Source organism: Epargyreus clarus, unplaced genomic scaffold (assembly GCF_041222505.1).
Source record: "Epargyreus clarus isolate Ecla_fem2 unplaced genomic scaffold, WU_Ecla_fem_2.2 ptg000015l, whole genome shotgun sequence".
NCBI lineage: Eukaryota > Metazoa > Arthropoda > Insecta > Lepidoptera > Hesperiidae > Epargyreus > Epargyreus clarus.
In genome coordinates, this window is record NW_027332223.1 from 13,863,200 (window position 1) to 13,890,698 (window position 27,499).

The following is a 27,499-nucleotide window of genomic DNA, read 5'->3' on the forward strand; positions in this document are numbered from 1 at the left end:
CGAAAATTGGTGTGATGCTTAGTACCTTCGCGGTAGATTCAGTCTTGTTTCTTATAATTATAAGCACCTAATAGTACCTAACAGTACTACTTATATATTTTTTTAGATTTTGTAAGGTCTAATCGCATTTATTTTAGGTAAAGTACTTCTTATACTTCTAATGAAGATACTTTAACTTCTTATTCATTTCTTTAAATGAAAAAACTTTTCATTGCTCAGATTTTCAGTTGTTTATTTCTAGAGCGCTGGTTGATAAGAAACTTTTCTAATATAAATAGACATTTGGAAACGGAAATCTTAGAAATGTCTGGCCGCTGAAAGGAAAGTAGTATAATTGCTTCTCAGAAAAATTATAGAACTTTGATTTACGCTTAATTGTCAATTAATTTATGTTATTTTAGGACTAGACTATAGCTTGGACGTTCTGCTATATACTTGTATCTCTTGAAATAATAAAACAAATTAAAAGTGAATCGTTCAAACAAGCTGTCTTCAGTCATAAGACGTATTATCTTATATATAAAATTCTTGTGTCACAATGCTAGTTACCGTATTCCTGCGAAACGGCTATGCCGATTTTCACCAGATATTATATGCATATTCAGTGGGTCTGAGAATCGGCTACTATCTATTTTTCATACCCCTAAGTGATAAGGGTTGTTCACGCTTAATATTTTTGTATTTATATGGCAACACAACGTTTGCCGGGTCAGCCGGTATTCCTATATTTGTGGATAGATATGCTTAAGAAAAAATCTTATACATTTTTGATTGTGCGATTTGACAGAAATCTTAGCAATTTTCAAGGAAATCAAAAATTTGAAAGTTTTACTACATAATTAATTACAGGATACATACGATATTGGAAGTGTATTTTGCACGATTTCCGCCTTCCAGTTCCTTTACATGTTAAGAAGTACCTATTATCAGACCACTAGGTAGGATTTATCTTATTGATAAGGCACTTCAACTAATTAGCAATAATGCGCATGTTTTATTGAGCGATAGAAGAGAGTAGAGTTGAATGGAACTTTTTATGGGTATCTATTGCCCATATTGTTAGTTATACTTAATGCCATGCTTGCCAAAGATACACAAATTCAAACGTGAGGATAGAGTTTGCCTTGGTTTGTGTAGATTTGCAAGCGCTTGTACATACCATAGCCTCTGATCTAGCTAAACAATTATAGGGATAAGGAGTTTGTGGCAAACACCAAGCGTATGGACGTGGCATAAAATGTTCACACTTGTACCTTATTAAAAGATAATAGTTTAACATATCACACCGCAGTTTGGACTTCGTTTTTATGATAACTTATAGATATTTCTAAAAATAAATTAGAATATAATAACTTGCTTGTATGTTAATCAAGAAATCAATTAGTGTCAAATGTAATGATTTGCGTTTCACTTAAATACAAAATGTGTCATACGAAATCACAAAAAGGCATGAGTACTTATTACTTGGTCAGCATTAGGTAAGAAACACTCATCAGTGCAGCAGTGATGCGATTGTAGTTAAAAATATCATTCACATATAATACAGTAGCATACGACAACAAATAGCATCGCTTATCGTTTATCGCACTTACATGGTACATGATCTATCTATCATCCGGTATAAAACCACAATCGAGTCTCATAGCGCAACTGCAGTCACTGCATCACCATGAGAGTGGTCGCATTGGTATTACTGGTATTGTTAGTATTGGTATTGGTAGTGGTGGTAGTGGTATTACTCGTTGTTCGTCCCGGCTCGGTGGTGCGGCAGGATGAGAGGGAGCTAGAGTGGTGGGAGACCACCATCTTCTATCAGATCTACCCCCGGTCTTTCGCTGACAGTGATGGTGATGGCATTGGAGATCTCAAAGGTAAGAATGTAAATTTTAATATTACGAGTAGTCATATTTTAATAGTATAATATACATTTTCCAATTCCAAGATTAAAGAATTAAGAATTGCGAAGCAAAATTATAATAAAGTAAATTGAGTGCCTAAAAATAATTATCCTAAAGTCTTTCATAATGTTTCAGACTTTACAATCTTATAAATTATAACAAGATAAGGTTTATTGAATAACCCTTTGAAACCTTTTGTGTAGCACAAAGGTTTCTTTTGATAAAAACGTATTCTAAGGAAGATAATATTGTCGGAGTCGTAATCATTTTTATTAATGTTTTTTTTATGTAACTTTTGTTCTAAATTAGACAGTACTACACATCGCAATTTTAGACTTTTACAAAACTTACGTTCAGAATATTCAATTTAGTTTTTTTTAGAAACCAATATGATTTTCTGTATACAAAAATGTTTTAGGAATAACATCCAAACTTGAATATGTAAAAGAGATCGGAGCTGGGGCAATATGGTTATCTCCGATGTTCCAATCCCCTATGTACGATTTCGGTTATGATATCGCTGATTTCTATGCTGTCCATGATGAATACGGAACCATGGAAGATTTTCAAGAACTCCTTGATACAGCGAAGGATCTTGGTAAGTGACATGATGTGGATAACGACATTCATACATTATGTGTAATAATTATTACTGATTAGAAAACTGATTTGTTGTGGTCTAATTAATAGATAAAACAAACAAAGCTACATTAATATCACAAAGTTAATAGAGGTACATCCGGCCAACATTACTTAGCAATTAAAATAACATAATAGCGGAGGCCAACAAAAATAAAGAAGAACGTAAATTTTGATGAAGTTAAAACAAATAATGAATAAGGAAACCCATTTCCTCGTGAATTCTTCAAAAATATTTATACTAAAACTCCATGAAAAGGAAAATATAATTTTGACATAAAAGACAGATTATAAAGCAGCTGGAGTAAAAGGCTCAGTGCAAAATTAATTTACAGGCACGAGGATTTACATCGTTTAACGCAATTATCCCTCGCGAGAATTTACCTGTAAAGAAAAAAACTCGAGTGGCTCTTTCGTGAAATTAAGTTTCAGTTTAGGATTTATTTTGTTTTACCTGATTGCGAGGGGCGATGGTTTTAATCGTATGTATGTATGGATGTTTCATTCTTAGGCACGCCCTACTACTCAAATGGCTTGACGGATTAACATATGGGGTGTCATTGGATTCCTTTAAATCGTGGAAGTAATAGGCTACATTTTAAGCCGTCAGTTTTTTTATAACAATTATGTTTATTATGTTAGGATTTCATTCTCAGTTGATTTTTTAATATTTCACATAGATTTAAAAAATATGTTTCCATATTTTGTTTACATTAATCATCTATATCGAAATACTCGTAGTTGAAATTCAGATTTTTTATAATCTATCATTGGTTACGTTTTTCGAACATTTACTTTACTACCTTGTTTGAGTACATTTAATAAACACTTAGTTTATTTACATTTCAAATTGAAATTGTAAGCAATATACGATAAAATAAAAATAACGTCTGCTATTATAATTTATTATCATAGATAGTAAGAACTTAGTTTTTTACAGGAATCAAAGTGGTATTAGATCTAGTACCGAATCACACATCAAACGAAAGTGTGTGGTTCCAGGAAGCACTTAACGGCAACGAAAAGTACTTGGACTACTTCGTATGGGAAGATGGCGTCATCGACGAGCAAGGGAATATGCAGCCGCCTAATAACTGGGTAATCTATTACGTATACTCGAATACGTAATAAACAATATATCCCCATATATATATATATAAAACATTAACTGTATCCTTGTGTCGTACACGCTTATTTCCAAAATCGTTAATAAAATTTCAATTAATTTTTGCGCATGCGTATGAGAGATAGGATTTATTTCAATTACATAAGTAACGCTGTTTTCGAGATCTGCAACAATCTTTTCTGCCATGACAAAATCTGCCTAAGTACACCTGTTATATTACTACACGTATTTATATAAAACAAATAGTAACATAACAGTGCTCAAATCTCCGACCTTCACACAGTTCATAATAACGTGGATAGTAGCTACATGTATGTAAAATGAGTAAACCATCGTAACTATTTTTAGCTCAGCCAATTCCGAGGAAGTGCGTGGGAATATAGGGAGGAAGTGGGGAAATATTACTTACATCAATTCGTCATCGGTCAACCTGATTTGAACTACCGTAACCCTGATGTGGTTAAGGAAATGAAGGTAAAGCTCCATTATTGCTATCACCACTTGGAATCAGATAATGATGGAATTATTATTAATTTGAAGGTGGTAGAACCCTTTGTGGTTCGACCCCGGCAGCACCACCGCTACACCTATTTCTATCTAATAACAGCAGTGTTAGGCGCTGCTGTGTTCCGGTTTGAAGGGTGTGATAAGGGAGACAGACTTTTTCGAGGCGTTCCAACTTAGTCCTCAGGGATAGCGGCGCATCTGTGGCCGACCTCAGGTAGGAATATCTAATGCTATCTGGGGTTGTTTACAAATGTCCATGGGCGGCAGTAGCCACTTACCATCAGGTGGACTGCATGCTCGTCTGCTACTTCTATATTATAAAAAAAATATACGATGATTAAATTGTTATGTTTTGCAAAAGTTACATCTTCCGATATTATCATTGTATTGTTAGTATTTCAATTAGGTTATTGCTATTCTGAGATACCCTTGAATTATGATGCAAAAGTGCATGATGTAGATATACGCTATTGTAGGTTATGGGTTTTCAAATAAAACTCCAACTTGAATCTTCAGTTCTTTTCTTCTTGTTTTTATTCCGAGGCGTACACACTTTTCCATTTTTTTTTTTTTTTTTTTTTTTCGATTTGTGTAGTTTACTGTTGGTCCTAGCGACCTGTACAGCTTCACCGGGTTTTGAGAGGCGAGCCTTAGGCTCAGCCGGGACAAGAAGACTATGGGCTGGAAGGGAGGGATAGCTTTGGTCGCCGTTGCCGGTTCCCTAAGCCGTCCACCTTCGCTGGAGGGAGAGAAGGTTGCGGACCCAGCTACTGCCGGAGTCCTGACCATCCACCTCTTGTCAGATAGGGATTGCGGCTGACCCAAGGGCACCTCCTGTGAGGTACGGACCTCGGCTTAGGTCAGTTACGCTAATGTGGGGCACAGGGGAAAGACGACCAATCACGCGGGGATACCTTGTGACGGCTGTACTGTAGTGGGGTCCTCGTCTCCGCCGGCGGGGACGGTGTGTATAGAATCTGTTGTTGTTGAGTGTGTGTGGAGGCTGAGGAGGGGGTTCTCCTTGCCGGAGGGCATTGTCTAACGTGATCTTATCATCAGGGTAGCCTAGGACATGTTTTGGGCGTCTGTGTAGAGCCTTTGCATCCTTATCAGGGATGTAACTGGCTGCCTTGACAACTAGCTGATTTGGGTGGTCAATAGCTGTATCAAAATAGCTTTTGGAAAGTTGCTTCGTGTATTGAGCGATGGTGGGCAGCTCAAGATCTCTATGGAGGTCTACATTACGCACGTACCAGGGACAGCCCGTGGCCATGCGCAAGAATCGATTTTGAAGCTTTTGATATCTATCAATGAGTTTTACATGTGCAAAGACTACGCTGGCGTAAGTCATGATGGGTCTAACGCAAGCTTTGTAAAGCGTCACTTTATGACGAAGTGCCATTTTACTTTTCTTGCCTAACATGTGGTAGAGTCGCCCTAGTACGAAAGCGGCCCTATTTCGCGTTATTTTGATGTGCTCAGTGAAGTTCAACCTACTGTCTAGTGTGACACCTAGGTATTTGGCGGATTTAGCCCATGGGATGGGCTTTCCAAATAGTGATACTTGTTTAAGTACCTGTTTGGTCCTGTGGGAGCAGTCCCTTTTGGCAGAGAGGTAGTAAGCCCTTCTGGCAAAGTGAACAGCTTGGCTTTTTCCTGGATTGACCTCAATTCTCCATTTCCTAAACCATTCACCTAGGGCGGTGGCTGCGGACTGGAGTTTTGAGGTGACGACTGAGGGTTTTGGGTGGGTGTAATAGAGAGCGGTGTTATCCGCAAACAAGGCTAGTTCCACGTTTGGATGGCGCGGGACATCACTTGTATAAAGTGTGTATAGGAGTGGGGATAAAGCGGAGCCCTGGGGGACTCCGGCTCGTAAGGAGCGAGGGGATGAGCGTGTGCCATCCACTCGGAAGCGGAATCGGCGGTTTGATAAAAAGTCTCGTATGATGGTCACGAGCCTGTCTGGCACTCCCATATGGTAGAGCTTATAAAGCAAGCCTTGGTGCCAGACTTTATCAAACGCCTTTGCTACATCGAAGAAGAGGGCACCTGTGCCTCTAGATCTTTTCCGATTTAATCCTACGAGGATGTGCTCCGTGAGGCGGTGCACCTGCTGTACGCAGGAGTGTTTTGCTCTAAAGCCAAACTGCTCATCCATTAGGAGGTTCTTGGACTGGACGACCGCTCTAAGTCGGTTCAGAAGTAACTTTTCATATATTTTTCCAAACGTGTTCAGAAGGCTTATGGGACGGTAGCTCGAAGGCTCAGTCCTCGGTTTACCGGGTTTAGGGATTCCTATGACATCTGCTTCCTTCCAGGCGTCTGGAAATGTGCAGTTGGATAGGAGGGCATTGAATATTGCTAAAAGAAGTCCTAGCAGGAGGGGGGGAAGGCGTTTAACCACCTTATTTGTAATTCCGTCTGGGCCTGGGGCCTTTTTGACGTGCATGTCTTTTATGACTGCTTGCACTTCGTCTAACGTGATAGGTGATAGTGGAGGATCGATTGGCGGGTGGCCAGACCGAGCCTCGACTTCTGTTTCGACTAGGGCGACGTGTGTTGGATCTGTCGGTTGAGTACTTGGTGTGCATTGGCTCTCTAGACTGTCGGCCAGATGTTCGGCCTTTTCCATATCATCGAACGCTGGTGGTAGGTTCGGTCTGGTCAATGGAGGCATTGACACTACAGTCTCTGATCGGAGCGATCTCGCCAGTTTCCAGTAAGCCTGGTGAGATGGCGAAATCGCTTCGACCAGGGAACCCCAGTGGTTATTCCGTATCTCGTTCATGCTTTCTTTAACCTTCCTTTTGTAGAAATTAAGAGTCCTACGGTTCTCGGGAGAAGGGAAATGGTCGTATCTACGGGTGGCAGTGTTTTTAGCTGTGATGAGAGATTTTATATCGTCCGGGAGTTCAAAGCGTCGATCGTTCGCCACTTTGACTTCCCGTGTCGATTTGTCTGTCGCAGTCCGTATGTGGTTAGTCAGGGAGCTAATAGCCACGTTGGCATCCTGTGTAGTGACAATGTTTTCAGGCAACGTCTGTAAGTCGGTCGAGTTAAGGATTTTGTCGAATTTAGACCAGTCGACGATGCGATTGGTCCTTTGGAGGGGGTTGTGAACGGTACCTAGGTTGAGTAGGACTGGACGATGGTCCGAGTCCAGCTCGTGTAGGACCTCTATGTTTCGCAACCGGAGTGTGACGTTCTTGAGGAGCGTTATATCGAGGACATCTGGGCTATGATTTGACTGTTCCCCTGGGGGGAATCGGGTTGGTGTGAGGGGCGCTACGATTTCAAACTGTAGTTTGTCTGTTAGTTTGTCTAGTCGGGAGCCATTTGTGTTTTGGCGTAGTGAGTTCCACCTGGGGTGTTTGCAGTTGAGGTCCCCGGCCAGGATGACTGAGTCTCCCATACTGAGCAACAGCCTAAGGTCGGATTCAAGGAGTGTTTTCCCTGGAGGGAGATATACTGAAGCTATAATGATGGATTGATGTCCAGTCATTGCCATGTGACATACGGATGCCTCGATGTTAGTAAGAGCGGGAGAATCTAATGGGGTGCAGTGTAAGGACCGTCTGTGATAGATCAGAGTACCACCGAGTCTCGAGGTTACTCTGTCATTGCGTATGATGTTGTAGTTAGCAATTCTGGGATTGCTTACGCTTGGTTTAAGAAAAGTCTCCTGTACTAGCATTATATCTATTTGATGAGATGTAAGGAATTCACGAACGAGATCGGTTTGGGGTTTAAGGCCATTTGCGTTAAAGTACGCTATGGCCAGAGAGCGGGGTTTTACCCTAGCTGTGTGGTGTTCCCTAGTTGGTGTACAATCCATAATTGATTTATTTAAAAGAGGACTTTGATCGCCACATGGCGTCTAATAATGAATAGTGCTCGCATGCTGCGAACATCATTTCATGGGGTGAGTTTGCAGCCCTGAGTTTCGTGGCTAGGAGTTTGAGCTCACCAAAATCGATGGCCTGCATGAAAGCCCCGATAGTTTGGAAGTCCTCCGCCACCAGTGTTGGCTGGTTTTGTGGGACTGGGTTTGGCTTGCGGGCAACAGAAGGGTTAGAATTCTGTGCTACAGGGGGTTTAGGAGTAACTGCTGCCGGTTGGGGGCGAGTGGTTTCAGGGGCCTTTTTTGCCACTATCGAAGGCGGCTTGACCCATGCGTTGGGAACGGGTGCGGCTAATACCGGGAAGGCTTTAGCTGTAGGGATCGAGGGAGTTTTCCCTGCTGAATTATTTTTTGGGAGAGGGCGGGGAGCCTTCTTGGACGTTTTTTTGCGAGGAGCTCGGGGGCATCCTCGGTAGCTGGCCGGGTGACCTTCAGTTTCACAGAGCACGCAGCTCGGTGGGTCAGGGCAGTCTTTGGGCCTGGGGCAATCGGGGGTGCTATGGTCTCCTAGGCACTTCACGCAGCGAGGGCGTGCAAAGCAATTTCTGGCCGAATGGCCGTATAGTTGGCAGCGATGGCACTGCGAGGGGCCTATGCGAGTGTGGGGAGCCTCTATGGCAATGCCCGAGAGTAGGCATACAGTTTTAATGGCAAAGATTTTCTTTGCCTCGATTGATTTTGGCAGTACCACAAGGACCATGTCATACGGTTGCCTTGTCCTGCCGTACATCCTGAATACCTCTTTAACAGGTAAACCTTGGGATTTGAGATCATTTGAGATGACCTCGAGCTCTAGTTCTTTGGGTACGCCCCTTATGACGACCCTCAGCATTTTTTCATCTTCCAACGCATAGGTGTGGTAGCCTATCGACTGGGATGAAAGAACGCGGGTAAGCCTCCTGTGGTCTTGTTCGGAGGTTACCTGTACTTTGATAGCGTGGGGAGTGGACCTAGCCGAGACCAAGCTAATGTTTTGTGTGTTCAAGACACACATGAGGGAGTCCCATTTGGATTTATCCCTAACGAAAATTGGGGGCGGGAGGCTTTTTGGCCGTACTTGGCCGGAAGTTTGGGGCTCAGAGGCAGGGCTAGGGTCAGATACCTCTGGAACGGAGGGTTTTTTCGAGGGGGGAGGGGTGCTGGCGGCCTTCGCCTTGCGCTTCTTACGGCCCATAACGGGCTGGAAACCTTCGGAGTCTGAGTCCGACGATGTAGTTGCGTCCGAGAACGCTTTGGCGCTAGCTTCCGAATCGGAAGTCCTAGGTTCATCCTCGTCCATAGGTGCTACCTGTGGAGAGGCTGGAGGGCTGGGTGAGGATGGGTGTTGCGGCGATAAGGGCATACTCGAGTTGATATATGACTCGAGCACATTTGGGTAGCGTTCTTTTAAGAACGCTTCCATGCCCTCGAACCATTGAGTTTTTGCCATACTGACAATAAGCGAAAGTGTGTTCCTCCCTGCCTAAACAGGGAGGTGTGTGCCTATTGTGTGACCCTAATGTCTCGATCTGGTGAATCGGGGTGGGTGCCTAATAATAAGACTTACTCGTGTAAGCGTGCGGGCTGGAACCACGCACGGACAAGCTGCTTGCGCCGGGCAGAGCCTCGGGCAAGCGAACTACACTGTCCTAACAACGAAGACACAAACACTGCACTGTACACACTATACACTGTACCCAAGGGATACAATGTAAAACGCACAACACAGCACTCGCGTTAACAAAACTCCGCGCCAGGTAGCGCGGCGGATACGTGCCACGTGGCACGCAGGTGGCGGCGGATGACGCACGGGGTGACGCACAGGGCGTCGTCTAGCGGTGACTCACGGTGGGAACGGACGCGCAGGCACGACCGTACGCGACGAGAGCCAGAGCGAGAGTCCGATACGACACTTTTCCATACAAAAAGGCGAGCTTAAGTACTTATTTTGGGTACCGCAACAGGCGCAGGCTCAGTCAGCAACCGCGTCCTATTGCCGTCCCTTTCTAACATAGCCTGTCTTACTCTTACAATTCTATGCTTACACTCTATTGCTATCCTACTCTTACATATCTATTCTTATTACGTAGGACTTATATCTATTGCAATAAAATGTCTTATTTACATAGTCTTAATTACATACACAAGTTACATTAATCAACATTTACATTTAAATTCTTAGGCCGTTGTCGTCCGTAATATTCTCCCCCCGGCGTAGATTCTTCGAAGCCTCCTCCATCTGAAGGACGGCAAGCTTCGTCGCTGGCCTCTGGAACACACCTCCCTTTGTGCGGACGTCTGCAGACCGGACGATGCCATCAGGTCCCGGGTGAACTCGCTCGACGACTCCTCTCGGCCAGGTATTGCGGGGTAAGGCGTAGTCGACCACAATTACGAGATCGCCTTCCCGCAGTTGTGACGCCTGTGCGTTGGACGGCCCCCGCGGAATGAGCGTAGGCAGGTACTCTCGCAGCCATCGCTGCCAGAACTGGTCCGCCAGTGCCTGCGCCCTTCTCCACGTGCTGCGGTCCGCCTCGGTGCATGGCCCCGTCCGCGGTAGCCCCGTCGATGAGCCGATGAGGAAGTGATTCGGCGTTAGTGCTTCCTCGTCCTCGGGGTCCACGGAGACGTGCGTGAGCGGTCGCGCGTTCACGCTGTACTCGGCCTCGGTGATTAACGTCTGCAGTACCTCTTCCTTTGGCGACTTTTCTTTGAGCGTGGTGCTTAGTGCGGTTTTTACTGAACGCACTAAGCGCTCCCAGGCTCCTCCCATGTGTGGCGCCCCCGGCGGTATGAAACGCCAGTCGGTGTTGTACTGCAGACCGTAGTCCCGTAGTGCTGCGATCCATGCTCCGTATGTATTTCTCAGTTCGACGTCGGCCCCTCTAAAGTTAGTGGCGTTGTCGGAGTATATGACGCGCGGCCAACCCCTTCTGGCGGCCATCCTTCGCAGCGCCATAACAGCTGAGTCCGTAGAGAGCGACTGGACGATCTCTAAATGAATGGCCCTTGTGGTGAGACAGGTAAATAGTGCACACCACCTCTTTTCGTGTCTTCGTCCGATAGTCACCGTTAGGGGCCCGAAATAGTCCACGCCACAATAGGTGAAGGCGCGGTGCCCCGAGTCCAACCTCACTTTAGGTAGGTCTCCTTTCGGTGGTGTCGTCGGAGTCGCCTTGTACACGCGACAGTATTGACACGCTCGTGCTACTTTCTTGACTGTAGGCCTCAAGCGCAGTATGATGAATCGTTGACGGAGCTCGTTGACGACTCGTTCGTTATTCGCGTGTCCCGCCCGGCGATGATAATGCTCGACAAGCAGGTGAGTAAAGGGATGCTGCCCGTCGAGTATTACCGGCTCGTTAGAGTGCGTTGTAGAATAGAGCGCACCTATACGGCCTCTTGCGGTTATTAGCCCGTCGTTCAATACTGCGTCGAGCCTTTTAAATTTGCTGTGTCGTTGTAGCGGCTGGTTGTGACTTAACCGCGCTAAGTCTTCGCTGAAGGAGTCCCGCTGCGCGCGTTGAAACCACCGTCGTTCGGCCGCTTCTAAGTGTGACACTTCTAAGTGTAGAGTCTTGTCTCTAGATCGAAGCTTCTCGACGAATAGCTGAGTAAGTGCCGTCGCCCTTATAAGCTTCAGGTAACTGGAGAACCTTCTAATGTCGGGTAATGAGTCGTTGCGGTCCGAGTCCTCTTCTGAGACGGTGTAACACGTCTCCCCGGTCTCTTCACCTTCCCCGTTCTCCGTAGGCCAGTGCTCTTCTGTGGCTCGTAGGAATTGCGGTCCCGTGAACCACCGGTCCCGGCTGTCGATCCCGTCGGTTTGAAGCCTGGTCGCATCGTCGGCTACGTTGAGTGTTGTAGGCACCCATCGCCAATCCTCTGTATGTGTGAGCTCGGCGATCTCAGCTAGGCGATGTGAGACGAACGGCGTGTATTTTTTCGTCTCGTTTCTTATCCACTGAAGGACGGTGCGGGAGTCACTCCAGTATATGACTCGTTTGGGTTTCCAACAGCTGTGCTCCCTGACTATAGTGTTAGCCATTCGTGCCCCGATTAACGCAGCTTGGAGCTCCAGTCTCGGAATGGTTAGTAACTTCAGTGGAGCCACCTTCGCCTTGGCCATTACTTGTATTGTTTCTATGTGATCGCCGTGTGCGATCCTCCAGTAGGCCACCGTAGCGTAGGCTTGCTCGCTTGCGTCGACAAACACGTGTAACTCGATGTGAGTTTCCGGCGTTACGTTGTAGCTATAGCACCGCGGTATTGCTAGTGCTGAGACATCTGGGAGTCGCCTTATCCACTCGTCGAATAGGTTAGCGTCTTCAGATGGCAATTCCTGGTCCCAATCAACCTTCTTGAGCCACAAGCGTTGTAATATCATCTTGCCGACGATCGTATATTGACTGATAAGCCCCAGTGGGTCGTACACCGACATAACCGCGCTTAGGGTTTCGCGTTTAGTCGGTGCTCTCAACCGCAGTCTGACCTCATCGGGAACCCTCTTGATGTCAGTGTTGAAGGTGAGGGTGTCGGAGCTCGGGTCCCAGCGCAGCCCCAATGTCTTTTCCTTCTGGTGTGCTGCTAACTTTACATTCGCGCTTTCAGACTTCTTATCTTCGGGTATGCTAGCTAAAACTCTCTTGCTATTTGAGTTCCATCTTCTTAAGTTGAAGTCCGCTTGTTGATGGATGTAGGTAACTTCGTTCACCATTTTAATAGCCTCCTCTTCAGATGGGAAACTGTCTAGGTATTCGTCCATGTAGTGTCGCTCCTTGACCGCCGTGGCCGCCTCTGGGTATTTACTTTCATAGTCGACGGCGTTGCGGTTTCTTACGCTGTGAGCGAGGTATGGCGAACTGCTGGCTCCGAATATCATGGAGACCATTTTAAATCTTCTCGGAGGGTCCGTAGGCTTGTCCCTCCATAAAAACATCTGTGCCGGTTGGTCCTCGGGTCTGATTTTAACCCTAAGGAACATTTCTTCGATGTCCGCTGTGACGGCGATTCTCTTTTCTCTGAAACCGAACAATATTCTTGTGAGTGAAGCTAGTAGGTCGGGTCCTTCTAGTAGGAAGTCATTGAGACAGACTCCCTTCACCTTAGCCGCCGCGTCGAAGACCATTCTAACTTTTCCCGGCTTGTTGTGATTGGTGACGGCGAAGTGCGGCAGGAACCATTTTACGTTGCTATCCCTTTCGCTGCCGTCGCATTGCACCGCGTAACCCTTTTGTATAAGGTTAGCGATCTGAGCCGCGTATTCCTTTTTAAACGCCGGCTCCTTAGTCATCCTCTTCTCGAGCGTGTGTAGTCTCTTAAGGGCAGACTCGTAGCTATCTGGGAACGTGGGGTTATCTATCTTCCAGGGCAGACCCACTTCGAAGTGGCCGTCCTTTCTTGTGGCGGTCGCTTCGAAAATGTCGTTGGCTCTCTTCTCATGCTTATTAATTTTTTCTTTAGTCGATACGCCAAGCGAGTCCACGTCGAAATGTGACTCGACGAGCTTCTGTAGTTGGACGTCGCTCGCGCAGATGTGAAGTACGGCCGCCTGGTCTTGATAAATCGATTTCCTGGGTACCGACCCGTGCAGTACCCATCCCAACTTCGTTCTCGACGCGGCGGGTTCATTTCTCTTGCCGGCGCGCAGCTGTCGCGATATTATTAGATGCCAGTTGTCGGCACCTATCAATATGCGAGGTCGAGCTTCTCCCTTACTGATGCTATCTTGTACAACTCGCAGGTGCTTGTACCGTTCTAAGTTGTGCGGTACGCGTTGGTGATGTAGCTGTAGTCCTTTTACTGTGCGGGCTGTCACTAAGTAGGCTTCTTGTTCGTGTACCCCTTTGACACGAACCTTGACCGCTTCGCTGTCGATCCTTCTCTGATCGTTAATACCCCTTATGTTCAGAGGTCGATTCGGTCCGCCGTTAGTGAGTTGCTTCGCTAATTCTTCGTCTATTAGCGTCACAGTAGACCTTTCGTCTAGGAGGGCGTACGTATTTACCTCCCCCCGTGGACCGCTGAGTTTCACCTCGCAGGTTTTGAGCAGTACTGATGTAATAGGCGACCTCCTTGTCGTGACGCTCATTACTAGCGCGGCTGCTTCGTCTTCCCTGCCGTCGTCCGGAGTGCTCACTGTAGTCGTAGACTCCGTTACTTTTTCTTTATGTAGTAGCGCGTGATGTTGGTAGGTACATCCGTGGACTCCGCAGGCCTTGGCTTTGCATGTGAACCTGCTGTGCTTCCTTTTCATGCATTTGAAGCACATCTTGTTGTCCTTTGCCCACTTCCATCGCTCGTTGACGTCGAGTGCTTTGAGTTTATCGCACTCAGTAGTGTAGTGTCCCCCAGTTGGACACATGAAGCATTTTCTTTCTTCCGGTTGACTTTCCCCCGCAGTGTATACGCCCTTGGTAGCAACCCGCTTTGGTGCTACTTCTCTTCTGACGGGTACCGGAACGCTTCGCTTCGTTGTGTGGGTGTACCTTATCATAAGGTCCGCTTCGGCCATTAAAAACTCGGAGAGTACTATCATTTCATTATCTTCCATGATGCGTGCTTCGTTATTGGCTGCGTACTCCGCCCATTTGCTTATGAGATGAGGACTCAGTTTGTCCATTACGTCTCGAACGAGTAGCGGGTTTCGTAGGTAGCCTCTTCTATCTATACTTTTTATCGTATAGACAATATTTTGAATCTTCACCGCGAACTCATACAGATCGGTGCTCGCGCTCCCTAATTTCGGGATCTTTTTGAGCTCTTCCATGGCCCGATCTATTATGAATTCCGGTCTTCCATATTTCATCTCTAATGTGCGCATGATGATATCTGGGTTAGATGCGGTGAATAGCTGTGACAGTACGGTTTCTCTCGCTTCCCCTCGCAGGCTGTTTCGCAGTCGAAGGAGATTTTCCGTTGGAGAGAACTTAAAGAGTCTTGTAGAATCTTCCATGGCGGCCTTATACGGTAGCCACTCGGTTCTTCCCTGTATTTTGTCGCCGTTGGTTGTTCCATGCTTCTATCCACCCAGTCTTGTACCCTTTCGTTGCATGAGCTCGCCGCATATTCAGATTCGGCTTCGATTGCAGTCATTTCGGCGGCTAATCTCGATTTGATTAGCTTTTCTTTCATAAGTAGCCGCTTCTCTTCTATAGCCGCGAGTTCTTTCTCCGCTTCGTATTGTGCCATCTTCATACGTGCGTCGATGCTTCGCTTTGAAGTGTTACTGCGAGCGGTGTGTGCCGGCGACGTAGGTCTCCGCACCGGCGATGTAGGTCTCCGCACCGGCGATGAAGTTTCACGCCTTGGTGGCGTGCTAGCTGGTCGTGCAGGTGGCCCCATGACGGACGTCCGCGTTGACGTCGCTGGTGCTGTCTCTCTCGCCCCTTCTGGCGGAGAGTGCTCCATCCTTTTTTCTTGGGAATTTCCTGCGACCGTCGACGGCGACTGCGGAGAATCTTCATAAATTCGGTGTAGCGATGGCCCTGGCGCACCCTTAGCGCCCGGGGCTGCTTCTGACTCGCTGTACCCCGATTCGGAGCGAACACGACCCCTTGTGTTCATTGCGATCGGCGTATTCATCTTGAGTCTTCTTTAAATCCGGCTTCTCGAAGGACCAATGTAGATTATGGGTTTTCAAATAAAACTCCAACTTGAATCTTCAGTTCTTTTCTTCTTGTTTTTATTCCGAGGCGTACACACTTTTCCATACAAAAAGGCGAGCTTAAGTACTTATTTTGGGTACCGCAACAGGCGCAGGCTCAGTCAGCAACCGCGTCCTATTGCCGTCCCTTTCTAACATAGCCTGTCTTACTCTTACAATTCTATGCTTACACTCTATTGCTATCCTACTCTTACATATCTATTCTTATTACGTAGGACTTATATCTATTGCAATAAAATGTCTTATTTACATAGTCTTAATTACATACACAAGTTACATTAATCAACATTTACATTTAAATTCTTAGGCCGTTGTCGTCCGTAATAGCTATATAATATAATAGCTTTCAATATTTAATGAATAACAATGAATCTATTGAGAAATAGCTTCGTCCAAATATGACTTGAACATTTGATTACTTATATTATTATTTAACAATTAACAGTCCTAATGTAACGACAATTCTAATGGTTTAGAAACTCGGCCTCTCGAACGAGGGGTCCGAGATTCAAATCCTAGGCTGATTTTTCCATGAATCCATGTGCGTATTAATTAATTATCATTTGCTTAAAACGGTGAAACATCGTGAGAAAACCTGCATACCTGAGAGATTTATAAAAATAATCTCAAAGGTATGTGAAGGTTACCAACACCCACTTCGTCAGCGTTCTATGGCCTAATCCTTCTCATTCTGACAGGAGACCCCTGCCCAACAGTGGGACAATAATGGGTTGATGACGTAACAATTTCATTAAACTAAATGTCTTGTTAATATTTAATTGAAGAATAAAAATAATAATCTGAGATACTAATCTGTAATGTAATTCTTCTGCGTAATATTTAAGTAAAAAAATTAATTATTACAAAAGTAACACAAAAAATATATTTTAGAACATAATCCGGTTTTGGTTGAATAAAGGCGTCGCTGGATTTAGAGTTGACGCGGTAAACCATTTGTTTGAAGTTGATAAAGAGTTGTTTAGCGGGAGATATCCGGATGAACCGCCGTCAGGGAGGACTGACGTTGATTCGGGCTCGTACGATTCTTTAGACCACATTTATACAAAAGATCAAAACGACACGTATTACATGGTTTACGAATGGAGGGACGTGTTCGATGAATACGCCGAGAAAGATGGATTGGAGAGGGTAATGATGACGGAAAATTACGCGACGATCCAGAACGTCGTGAGGTATTTCGGCGAAGGGGAAAGAAATGGCGCGCAAATGCCCTTCAATTTCGATCTGATCACTGACGTGGATGCGTCGTCCTCCGCAGCGGATATTAAGCGGGCTGTCGATAAGTTCCTGACTTACAAGCCGCTGGATAAGAACGCGAACTGGGTGGTGAGTTGATTTTAAATTCATACCTGTAACAAAGAAAAACTAAATTTAGTAAGGTTATTGTTGTGTTGTTAGGGAAATTCACGTTTAATGCGGGATTTTTTTTACTTTCGCATTGGAGCATTAACTTTACGCTTATTTATTTCCTTATAGTTGTGGTAGAATATTCATTCTCAAAAGAGCAATCGCATTACTGATACATTTTGAATAGTAATCCACTTTTACATGAAATAGGTACAAGAGTAGATAACCATGAGTGACAGTTAACATCAATTTATGGTCGTTTGCTACTAGAATTATAATATAAAGAATACAATACTATATTTTTTTCAGGTCGGTAACCATGATAATAGCAGAATGGCGACACGATATGGTCCTTCCTTAGTTGATGGTATCAATATGATTGTATTGCTCCTCCCTGGCGTTGGTGTTACTTATATGGTAAATAACTCTTTATATTTATAACCATTTTGCAATTAACTGGTGTGTGTACACTCACTGTCGAAGTAAAATTGAAAGATTCTAGTTAATATGGTAAAAGTAACTTTGTAATAATTTATTTATATTTTAATATACTCGTATAATAGTAATAGTACAATTTTCAAGCTTTATGATTATTTTAATGTAAGTAATAATTTTTGTATGTATATACATACACATAGGTTTTATTACGCTTTCAACTTATATGTGAAAATTTTCTTCAAAGGGTGAAGAGATAGGTATGGTAGACGGTTTCGTAAGCTGGGAGGATACGGTCGATCCGTCTGGCTGCAATACGAACGACCCTATTAATTACGGCAAGTCTTCCCGAGATCCAGAAAGAACGCCGTTCCAATGGAATGCAGAGAAAAACGCTGGTATGTGACAGTGTCATTCGTTACTAGATGTTGAGTGCAACTGATGTTACATTTTGGATAAGAGATTCTTAAACTTTTTATTTTTAAGTTCGAAATTTTTTTACCAAGTCTGAAATTTTAGATATATGTCAAGATTTTTATGATAAAGCTGCGTGTGAAGCACGTTTTTTGTGTTTTGAATAATTTATTTCTAATTCCATTTCTCCAAGGGAATATGTCATATTGTACCAAAACTTCAAAATATTCTTGGAAAACTTCAATCGTCTATCTAATATGGTTCTGACGGTACGGTTAAGTTAGGGTATACAGACAAATTTAGGATTAGTAAGAGTGTTCGTTTCTATATGAAAACCATAAAATATTAGCATGGAACGACAAAAAGGTGGTGAATATGTGTGGAAGTAATCTATGCGTACCCATGTTAAACATTCAGGGTACGTGACAACGAAAGGTCGCCACCTGTGCAGATAGGGATCGTCACGATTTCCACTTTGTTATTTCAATCTTTAGGGGTACGTGATGATATACTCTCAGGCGTGTAAAAAGAATGGTATATTTTACTTGGAGATTGAGGGCAAAAGTGATGCGTTTTACGTGTGACATCGTCTGCACACTACGATTTTCATGTAGTAAGTACGATAGAAGCACAAAAACAAGATAATAACCACCCACTCCCAAAATAAGAATGAACATTAAGATTTTTACCAAAAAAGCCATATCTAAACTCTCAATCATTAAGTAGTCTTCCAGATTATAAATGATTCACAATCATTAAACAGCTTACTAAAGTGAATTCATAATGTCACCAGGTTTCTCCATCGCCGACAAGACGTGGCTACCAGTTGCTGACGGCTACGAGACATTGAATGTAGAAGCCCAGAAAGCTGCAGACAGGTCTCATTTGAAAGTGTACCAGGCCCTGGCTGCTCTTCGCCAGGAGAAAGTATTCAGATACGGCCGATACGACTCTCTTGCGGTGAACCACGATGTCTTTGTGTTTAGACGGTAAGTTTTAATTTTTTCCTTGAAACCTTGTACTCATATGAAAGAGTAAGATGTCAAACTAACAGGATGCCATTGGATGAGAATGGTAAAACATGCCAGAATTGAAATCCTTAGTAGAGACTCTGATCACATAATATAAATGAAGAAGAAGAATAATAAATAACATGGTTGCGTATACGAGGAGTTTCAACGAATTGATAAAGCGGAAAGCAGCCTCATATTTAATCGCCTTCCTCTAGTCTCCAATGATAATAATAAAATCCGTTAACAGTCCTAGTTGAGAAAAGCAACGTACTTATACAAACTACATAAGCCATAATGTCGAGAAAAATACACAGGATATTAAGGTCAGCTCTATAAAAACAGATCATTAGCTCTCAGTGGATTTTAACAGAAAATATCTCGGAAGCGATGGTCGCATGATGAGCTCTTCTGTTTCCATTTTATTACGTGTCATAATATTGGACTCGTGAGTGATAATGTCATCGTAAAAAGCTGCAAGAGATATGAATACCCAAGTAGTAAAGAATTCTAATTCAAAAAATTTCAATAAGTTTTAGTCTTGGTTGGTAATTAACTTTAATGACACTTTTGATTTGCCTTTCAGGCGGATTGCGTGGTGGCATTCCACGGTGCCCGATATTGTGTTTTAATTTATAATATTAGAAGTAGCAATCAAATAGTCCGTCTACTGGCAAGTGATCACCTCTGCCACATCCTTATGATCTAAGTTGAATGCACCCTTAACGAACCCTCAAAGCCAAAACATAGTAATAATAATCTTAAAACCGTCCCCAAAATTCCAGGTGGTACAAAGACGAGACCTTTTTAGTGGTCGTGAACATGAGAGACACCGAACATGTGGTTGATCTCACTTACTTCGAGAATGTCGGCGGTCAAGTCAGTGTGGTTATCAGGAGCATTCAATCTTCCAAGAACGAGGGGTAAGATTTTAAAAATCGTTTATAATATATTAAAAAAAGATCCAACTATTCGGAGGGGACATGGTCCGTGTCCTAGACTTCGGCATACATATTAAGAATACTGGATTTTCAAAATGATGTGCCTTTCTCAAAAAAATGACAACTTATCCTTAATGTGTAGAACTACACGAAGAAACCATGTTCCTAACGTTTTCAAAGATATGTTAAGTGTTTAATACGCCATTTGCTGGCATAATGTACTATGGCCATAAATCCTTCTCTATCTGAGACATCTGTACCCAGTAGGACCGTAATGAGTTATTGATAATAATATATGTGTGGGTTAAGTATAAATGTTACCAAAACATTTATATGTATAAAATTACTTAAATAAATCCCAATTACTAAGGACGCAAAACAGAAAACTCTAAAAATAGTCCTCAATTATTGATGCAGCGTTTATACTAATCGCAATTTACTTGCAAATAACAATTTACTTTTTTACTGCTGACTACTTAAACATTATTAAAACTGTATTATATTTACCAACATCTAATAAGCCGGCCTAAGTTTATTAAAAACAGTTATTAAAATAATCTGGCATATTCAATTTGAACCAAGTGTATGTTACGTTAGGTTGAGAGTCTTCTGACTTCACAACTACATGTCCCTTAGATGTTATAAGCGTTATTTTAGCTTATACACCATTTGTGTAGATAATGGAGCATTGGAAACAGTTGTTTTGCTTCAATCGCACCAGCAACACAGGCTTAATTAAGTCTAATTATACGCTCCACGAAATTCAGGCTGAAATGAGGTTGCCTCGGTTCTTGGAACAGCGTTTAATTTTTTATTTACATTCTAATTACAATTTTCTGTAGTTGTAGCAAGTTTTGCTACCCACCTGAATATAACCTGTCCTAGTACCTATTATTTGCAAAATATGCCACATAAAATGTACTTACTGCCTGAAGTAAATCACGGATACGTATCAACTTATCTGTGATCTGGGCATTAGCCCAGAATTAAGCTTGAAATTCTCATATTAATAAGCACGGAGTGCATTACCAAATTCCGGCAACGCACACAGTAGTGTACGAGTATACTGTAATAATTCACACCATAACACAGGAGTTAAGCTGATACAAAACTAAATAAAATGCCACTGCAGTTAAATTGCCAACATTACTTTAAATGGGTTTTTAATTTCTAACGTTACAGATGACCGACAAGCATTAAAATTGTTAACTTAGAATTTAAGTAGCCATTATAAATGTTATTTATAATGGCTAGTTAATAATAATTCGTAATGTTTTTTACAGTACAATAATACTATTAATAATTTCTTTACATAAATAAGAAATGCTGACTAATCGCATGACGTCCATACAATACTCCACCCAATTTACTTAAAGTGTACATTTTCACAAAAATATATTCTTATGATATTTATCCATATATTTTTTTTTAATTTTACACTTTCTTGACGAGAAGTTTTACATAATTTCATAATTAACGTCTATTTTGCACAGCGAAAGTTTTAATGACATCATTCATGTCATCCGAGCTATAAGTGGGAACATAATTTCCAATTAAAAGTTTTCTTTCCAAAACAATAATAATTTGAAAGTCAAAGTTATTTGAGCGTAATAGAAGCTTTTCCACAGGATTCTGCTTTACAATTTTTCGATTTTTATGACAAAATCCTTAATTATTAGTAAAGGTATTTTATGATTGAGTAAAATGCCTGCTTGAAGGACAAATCAAAATGACTTAAGTTTAGATTCTAAGATTTAAAATGTTATGATTCAAAATTATATAAATTTGTACATTACATATTTTTAGTAGCTTATTATTTAGCGGGTAGGTTGGTATTACACACAGACTAATTTATTAAATTATAGCTAAAAGCGAAGGAACCTTCAAAACACCTGGAGTTAAGTATAAACTCCCACGGACACGTGTAATCGGCCCTTAATAGGACATGAGTTCCAAGATCGTTCACGTGTGCGTTGTTACTCCTAATAACTATGGGCTTCTAAGCACTAACGTTTTTGCAGTACAAGTCCAACGGACGCTTGCGTTGGACATATGCACAACGTAGAAGTTTATAATTATTTACAGCTATTTATTAATTATATATTTTGGCATTAAAAAGTAAAAAAAAACGAACTTTAGGTAATTTCATCCCTTGCATTAGGTACAGCACGAAATAACCACCTGTTTGCAAATTTTAATATGGGCTCCATAATCTTGTTAATTTTTAGTTTTTCGTTTAAATTTACATAAGCAAAGATAATAACAGTATTGATTAATGAAACAATTTGTTAATTAAAATGTCGTCTGCGATGCGCATATCTATCAAACACCTACGCTAAAACACTATTGAGTAGGAGCCCTAAGTGAACCATCTCGTGTATTTCCGCCGTACATTACAATTGAACTAGATATTAGCAGCGCCTACACAGTACGCTTACCACTTTAACGTATAAAATAAAGTGTATTTTTACAAATGGCCCATAAGGCCTCCCACTGAAGTGTAACGTCTGATATTCGATTATTACAATAAATATCGACATTCAATCATGTTCCTCAAAGGTCTTTGCTTTGCGTGCATAAGATTTTCACTTAAAAGATCACATAATAGTATGTGCGGTGCGTGTCAATAATTGTCATTAGAGTGATTATTTTAACTTTTTATTAAATAAAATTCGTTTATTTATTTCAGAGACACCTTCAACGCAGCTTCTCTCCCAGTACTTGGATTTGAAAGTTTGGTGCTTAAAGTTAATTAAACTGATTTAATTATAGCAATAAACATATTTTTTCTTATTCATATTCTTTTATTTTCTTTACGAATACGATAATGAATATTCAGTACAATAACTATTACACCTAAAACATGTCTTATTACAAATGTACGGTTTATTTAAGCACTATGTTGTCGCCCTGTAGTCCAGTAGATTCTATTTACCGTACAGTCATGTCTGGGTTCTTCCGAATACAACTAATATTAAGACAAACCACTGAGAATTTGGGAATTGTAATTACGAAATACATTTCGACGGGTGAAAGGCTATTTGCTTTAAGCGACATTTTGGCAACTTTACAGGAGAGCCATTTAAAGTTGAAAATTTTCGAAAAAATATCATAACAAAAAAACTAGTAAAGCTATTTGAATGAAATAAACTACATTGAAATTAATTTAAAATTATCAAGTTATTGATGTTAGTACGTAATGAATTGGCCTTTAAATTACAAAGATAATTGTCGCTTAATGTAAATTGTCCTGAAATACCTATTTTCCAGAGTAAGGAAAAATGCCTTAAGTGACTTCTTAGACCACAATCAGTGACTGGTGAAACCATTTAAGCGACTCTGTAATACATTTATAGAGCAAGCCAAAACGCCTTATGTCATGAAGTCCAACATAAATAGGAGGAAGCTATTTATCGCAACAGCCAATTGAGATTAAAATGACGCGCAGGCTAAAATACTTATATGACATGTAATAGTGAAAAAGTAATGTATGATGTCACATGTTTTACTGATAATATGATCAGTGGCTGTTGAAAGTGCAAACTAGATCTGTAGTAATCACTGAAAATATTAGGAGCTTATAATGAATAATCTAAGAAACATAAACAACAGAACATCAGTAATAGAATTATTTTTTGTATAATATAATAGTCACCAATTTTGTATAATAATAGTTATGTTTTTGATTGAAACATTTTGTTCAAATGAATCACGGCAATATACAGTTTCTGATAAACCCTGCGCTTTAAAAATAATAGGATAACACTGTTCGAACGACATTGAAAAATATCTAAATCAAAATGACTATTTGGTTAAAGTACCACACTGAGTAAAAAATAGATGCAGCCGAAAGAACTTAACCGACATTCCATGTCATATTTAGGTAAAGGAAAAATAATATAATTGAAGAATAATATGATTTAAGAAAATTGGTTTATATCTCGGGTCTTTATATTATTGTTCAGTTCAAATGCCCTACTTAAAAAAAATACGTATTTAACGTCGGTTAAACACTACTATATTGCTAAACTTCCCTAAAATAGGGCCCTTTTAAGCGCCAAAAAAATGCTTCGATTTAAACAAAACCGGGCTCATTCGACGCAGAAAAATTTGCTGATTCCGAATATGTATATAACTCAATATCGGCCAAAATGTCGCTTATAGCAAATAGCCTTTCACCCCTCGATTTAATATCTGCCCAAAAATATATAGACTGGGAAAATATAATAATTGAGTGCATCACAATTGTGTAGGATAGAAAATTAAAAAGATAGGTATTATTTATGTCAACAGGCAGTACGGTCCTAGCACACATACTACTTATAGCATGTTCTTTTATAATACAGAAGTAGCTGACGAGCATTTATTCCCATGTTAAGTGGCTATCGCCGCCTATGGTGTCATTTGTAATCGACTCCAGATAAGATTAGACTCCGACCAAAGGTCTTACCCGACCATAGATGCTCCTGAGAACTAAGCTGGAATACAGTGGACTTAATACTGCTGTTATTAGGCAGAAATATGTTTGGCGGTGTTGCCGCCGAAGGTGAACAAAGGGTACTACAACCTTCAATATCTGTGATTCAGCTTTTGGCAATTGTATAATAGTACCTACATAACGTTTTTGGAGCTACTGCATTAAACGTTCAAGAGTAGCTACAACCAGCGGTAAAACGTGTTCCGGTAAACCGTCTGTAATTCTGTATTCTGTATTCTGTATTCTGTAGTCCGGTAATTTCTGGAAAGCAGCTAAATCATCGATTGCGGATGCCAAAAGTAGCATGTCTGCTGAGGGTCTTAATCCAATTTAGGTCATACCATGCCATTCAGTCCATGTAGATTGCCTAGTATGAGTAATGATAGTATGAATATGAATGCTCTCCGGCGAATGCAAGTATCTATTACTTAGTGTTTATTAGTGAAGTACAGTGTCTGCACGTATTGTGCCTTATTACACACATTATTATGTAAGTTATGGAATTTTTTTTTTAAAGTATAATATATGAGTAGCAGACGCGCACGCAATCAACCTGACGGTAAGTGGCTACTGCCGCCCATGGACATGTGTAATCAGCCCCAGATAAGATAAGATTCAGACCAGAGTTCCTACACCGATGTTCAGCAAACCCCTAATGGCTAAGCTGGAATGTCTCGGAAAGCATGTCTTCCTTACCACACCCTTCAAACCAGAACACAGTAGGACTTACTTTATGCTCTTCTCATTCTAAGAGTAGACCCGATTCCAATAACACCATATTAACGTCTCAATGATGATAAGAAGTACCAGTTCTGTAGCTTATGAATTAATATCTTATATTAAAGGATCTGTATACAATAATTGTACCGTTAGATAAGAATTACGAAGGAGATTACTGAGATGAGAAAGATTACTAATTTTATTATAATTAACTGTCAATATCTCGTAGGTATTATTATAGTCATATAATTTTTTACTAATAAATTGCTATTGAGTTATTAAGTAGATAATTACAGCTCTTTACATGGATTTTAATGATATTATCTTTATGTTCAAGTATTTTGTTTACATAAATATTGTTGAGTATTGCATGCTCATTAGTTCGAACTGAACTGAATCACTATGGTTATTTGCACAGAATCAATTTTCTATAATAAAGAGTGCCAGGTTTTGATAAGCACCATTTCTGTTGTCATGGTGTCGTAAGATGGGAAAAAAAGATAGACCGCAAGTATATACTTAGCGTTTTTATTAAGTTATTCATCAGCTGTTAAGAGCGACTTGATCAGGCGAGTTAAGAGCTATAGCAACAACAATTCTCCCCTTTGTTGGAACAGGTCTAAGCCCAATAGTAGACATATAAGGGTTCATTTATATTTACGGACGTTGAACGTTCCAGACATGGACCGTGGCAGACAAATTCATATTTTAATACACAGGCATACGGATACGAGACTATACACTACATTGTATACGAGAGAACAATAATATTTATCTGACACGTCTGACTCGCTCTATGCGTGCACATAAACGAAGCTTAAATTCTGATGAATGAGGAGTAGGTCGTACAATAAGATACCATTCAGTTAATATGTATTAGATTTACGACTATTTATTAGATTTACGACGATTTATTTATATAATTATTGTAGATTTACGACCTTCACAACTTTTCATCAAACCTTTACAATTACGACCTTCACAATTTTTTTTGGTTACGAGGGGGAAACCTTCAAAAGGTACCCTTTGCCGTGGGAGCGGCACGGGGTTATGTGGGATTCTTACCGCACTAAAACCCCCCCGGTGGCCGTCCTCGGCGCTGCGTAGAGGACTCCGGGATCTCCAAAGGAACGCAACCGGAGTCCTCTTAGCGCGTTGCCCCATCGGGCTCTGCCCGATAGGGCATCTGCTCTGTCTGGTGGGCACGACGGTATGCGACCACACATACCGCCGTCCTTCCCGGGGTCACTAGCCGGGCGGTTCGAGCTCCCACTCTTGCCGCGCGCAACCCCGGAAGCCCCTTTTAGTCGCCTCTTACGACAGGCAGGGGATACCGTAGCCCTATTCTGGTCCCGGAACTACAGGGACAAAGCAATTATTGTACCTAACAGTGCCACTTATATTTTTCTTTTATATTTTGTGAGGTCTAACTCATCTATTTTAGGTAAAGTACTTCTTATACTTCTAATGAAGGTACTTTAACTTCTTATTCATTTGTTTAAATGAAAAAACTTTTCATTGCTCAGATTTTCAGTTGTTTATTTCTAGAGCGCTGGTTGATAAGAAACTTTTCTAATATAATAGCCCGGTCAAGTTAGACATAAAAATAGTGGTCAAATAGCTAAAATTCCGGGAAAGCCAAATTTTTGTAGAGACCTTGGGTTTACCATTACAAATAAAGTGTCAAAAGTCCCCATCGGTCCGAAGTGTGCGTCGGCAGGTATTTGAGGTCAAATGTCAAAATTTTAGATTCTTTGATTTTTTTCCGAAAACGGTAAGTTTTATCGAAAAAGTACCTAGGACCAAGTTGTAGCTCTTAAAATTCTCTACAAAATAGTCCTTTTATTTATTTTCTATAGAACCTATCATTATTCAGATATTGCGCTTGTAAGAATTATGAGTACATGATATGCACATATTTCCACACTACCTGTGAAATAGGATACTCAGCGCATTTTTTTAACGTGGTTTCCTTGGGAGGACAGTTCCACGAACCTTTATGATGTTATTTCCAGCGACAAGCCTTGTTTAGGATGTAGTAATAGTATGAAGAATATTGATATTAGTTATTGAGTTCAACTGTCGTTCTAATTTCTTTGTTACTTTAATATATTTTTTTATAATATTGGAGTAGCAGACAAGCATGCAGTCCACCTTATGGATACCCTACTGCCGCCCATGGATATGTATAATTAACCCCAGATAGGATTAGATATTCCTAAAGTCGGTCACAAATGCGCCGCTATCCCTGAGCACTAACTAAGTTGGAACGTCTCGGAAAAGTATGTCTCCCTTACCACACCCTTCAAACCAGAACACAGCAGCGCTTAACACTGCTGTTATGAGGCAGAAATAGGTGTGGCGGTGGTGCCGCCGGAATCGAACCACCAAGAGTTCTATCCCATTCAAAAATTT

The 27,499-nt window shown here is 41.5% G+C and overlaps 2 protein-coding genes across 5 annotated transcripts in view; one reads left to right on the forward strand and one right to left on the reverse strand.

Moving 5' to 3' along the window:
- The window catches only part of Pde1c (Phosphodiesterase 1c), a 254,027-nt gene that overhangs the window by 146,065 nt on the left and 80,463 nt on the right, over positions 1–27,499 (reverse strand). The gene's annotated exons all lie outside the window — the stretch shown is intronic.
- The window catches only part of LOC140748227 (uncharacterized), a 57,799-nt gene that overhangs the window by 18,527 nt on the left and 11,773 nt on the right, over positions 1–27,499 (forward strand). Inside the window, 10 exon segments of the mRNA XM_073080990.1 lie at positions 1,753–1,871; positions 2,317–2,496; positions 3,478–3,635; positions 4,012–4,137; positions 16,611–17,066; positions 17,397–17,504; positions 17,770–17,920; positions 18,730–18,925; positions 19,732–19,869; positions 22,577–22,625. Of these exon segments, the coding sequence (XP_072937091.1) occupies positions 1,753–1,871; positions 2,317–2,496; positions 3,478–3,635; positions 4,012–4,137; positions 16,611–17,066; positions 17,397–17,504; positions 17,770–17,920; positions 18,730–18,925; positions 19,732–19,869; positions 22,577–22,625 (1,681 nt within the window).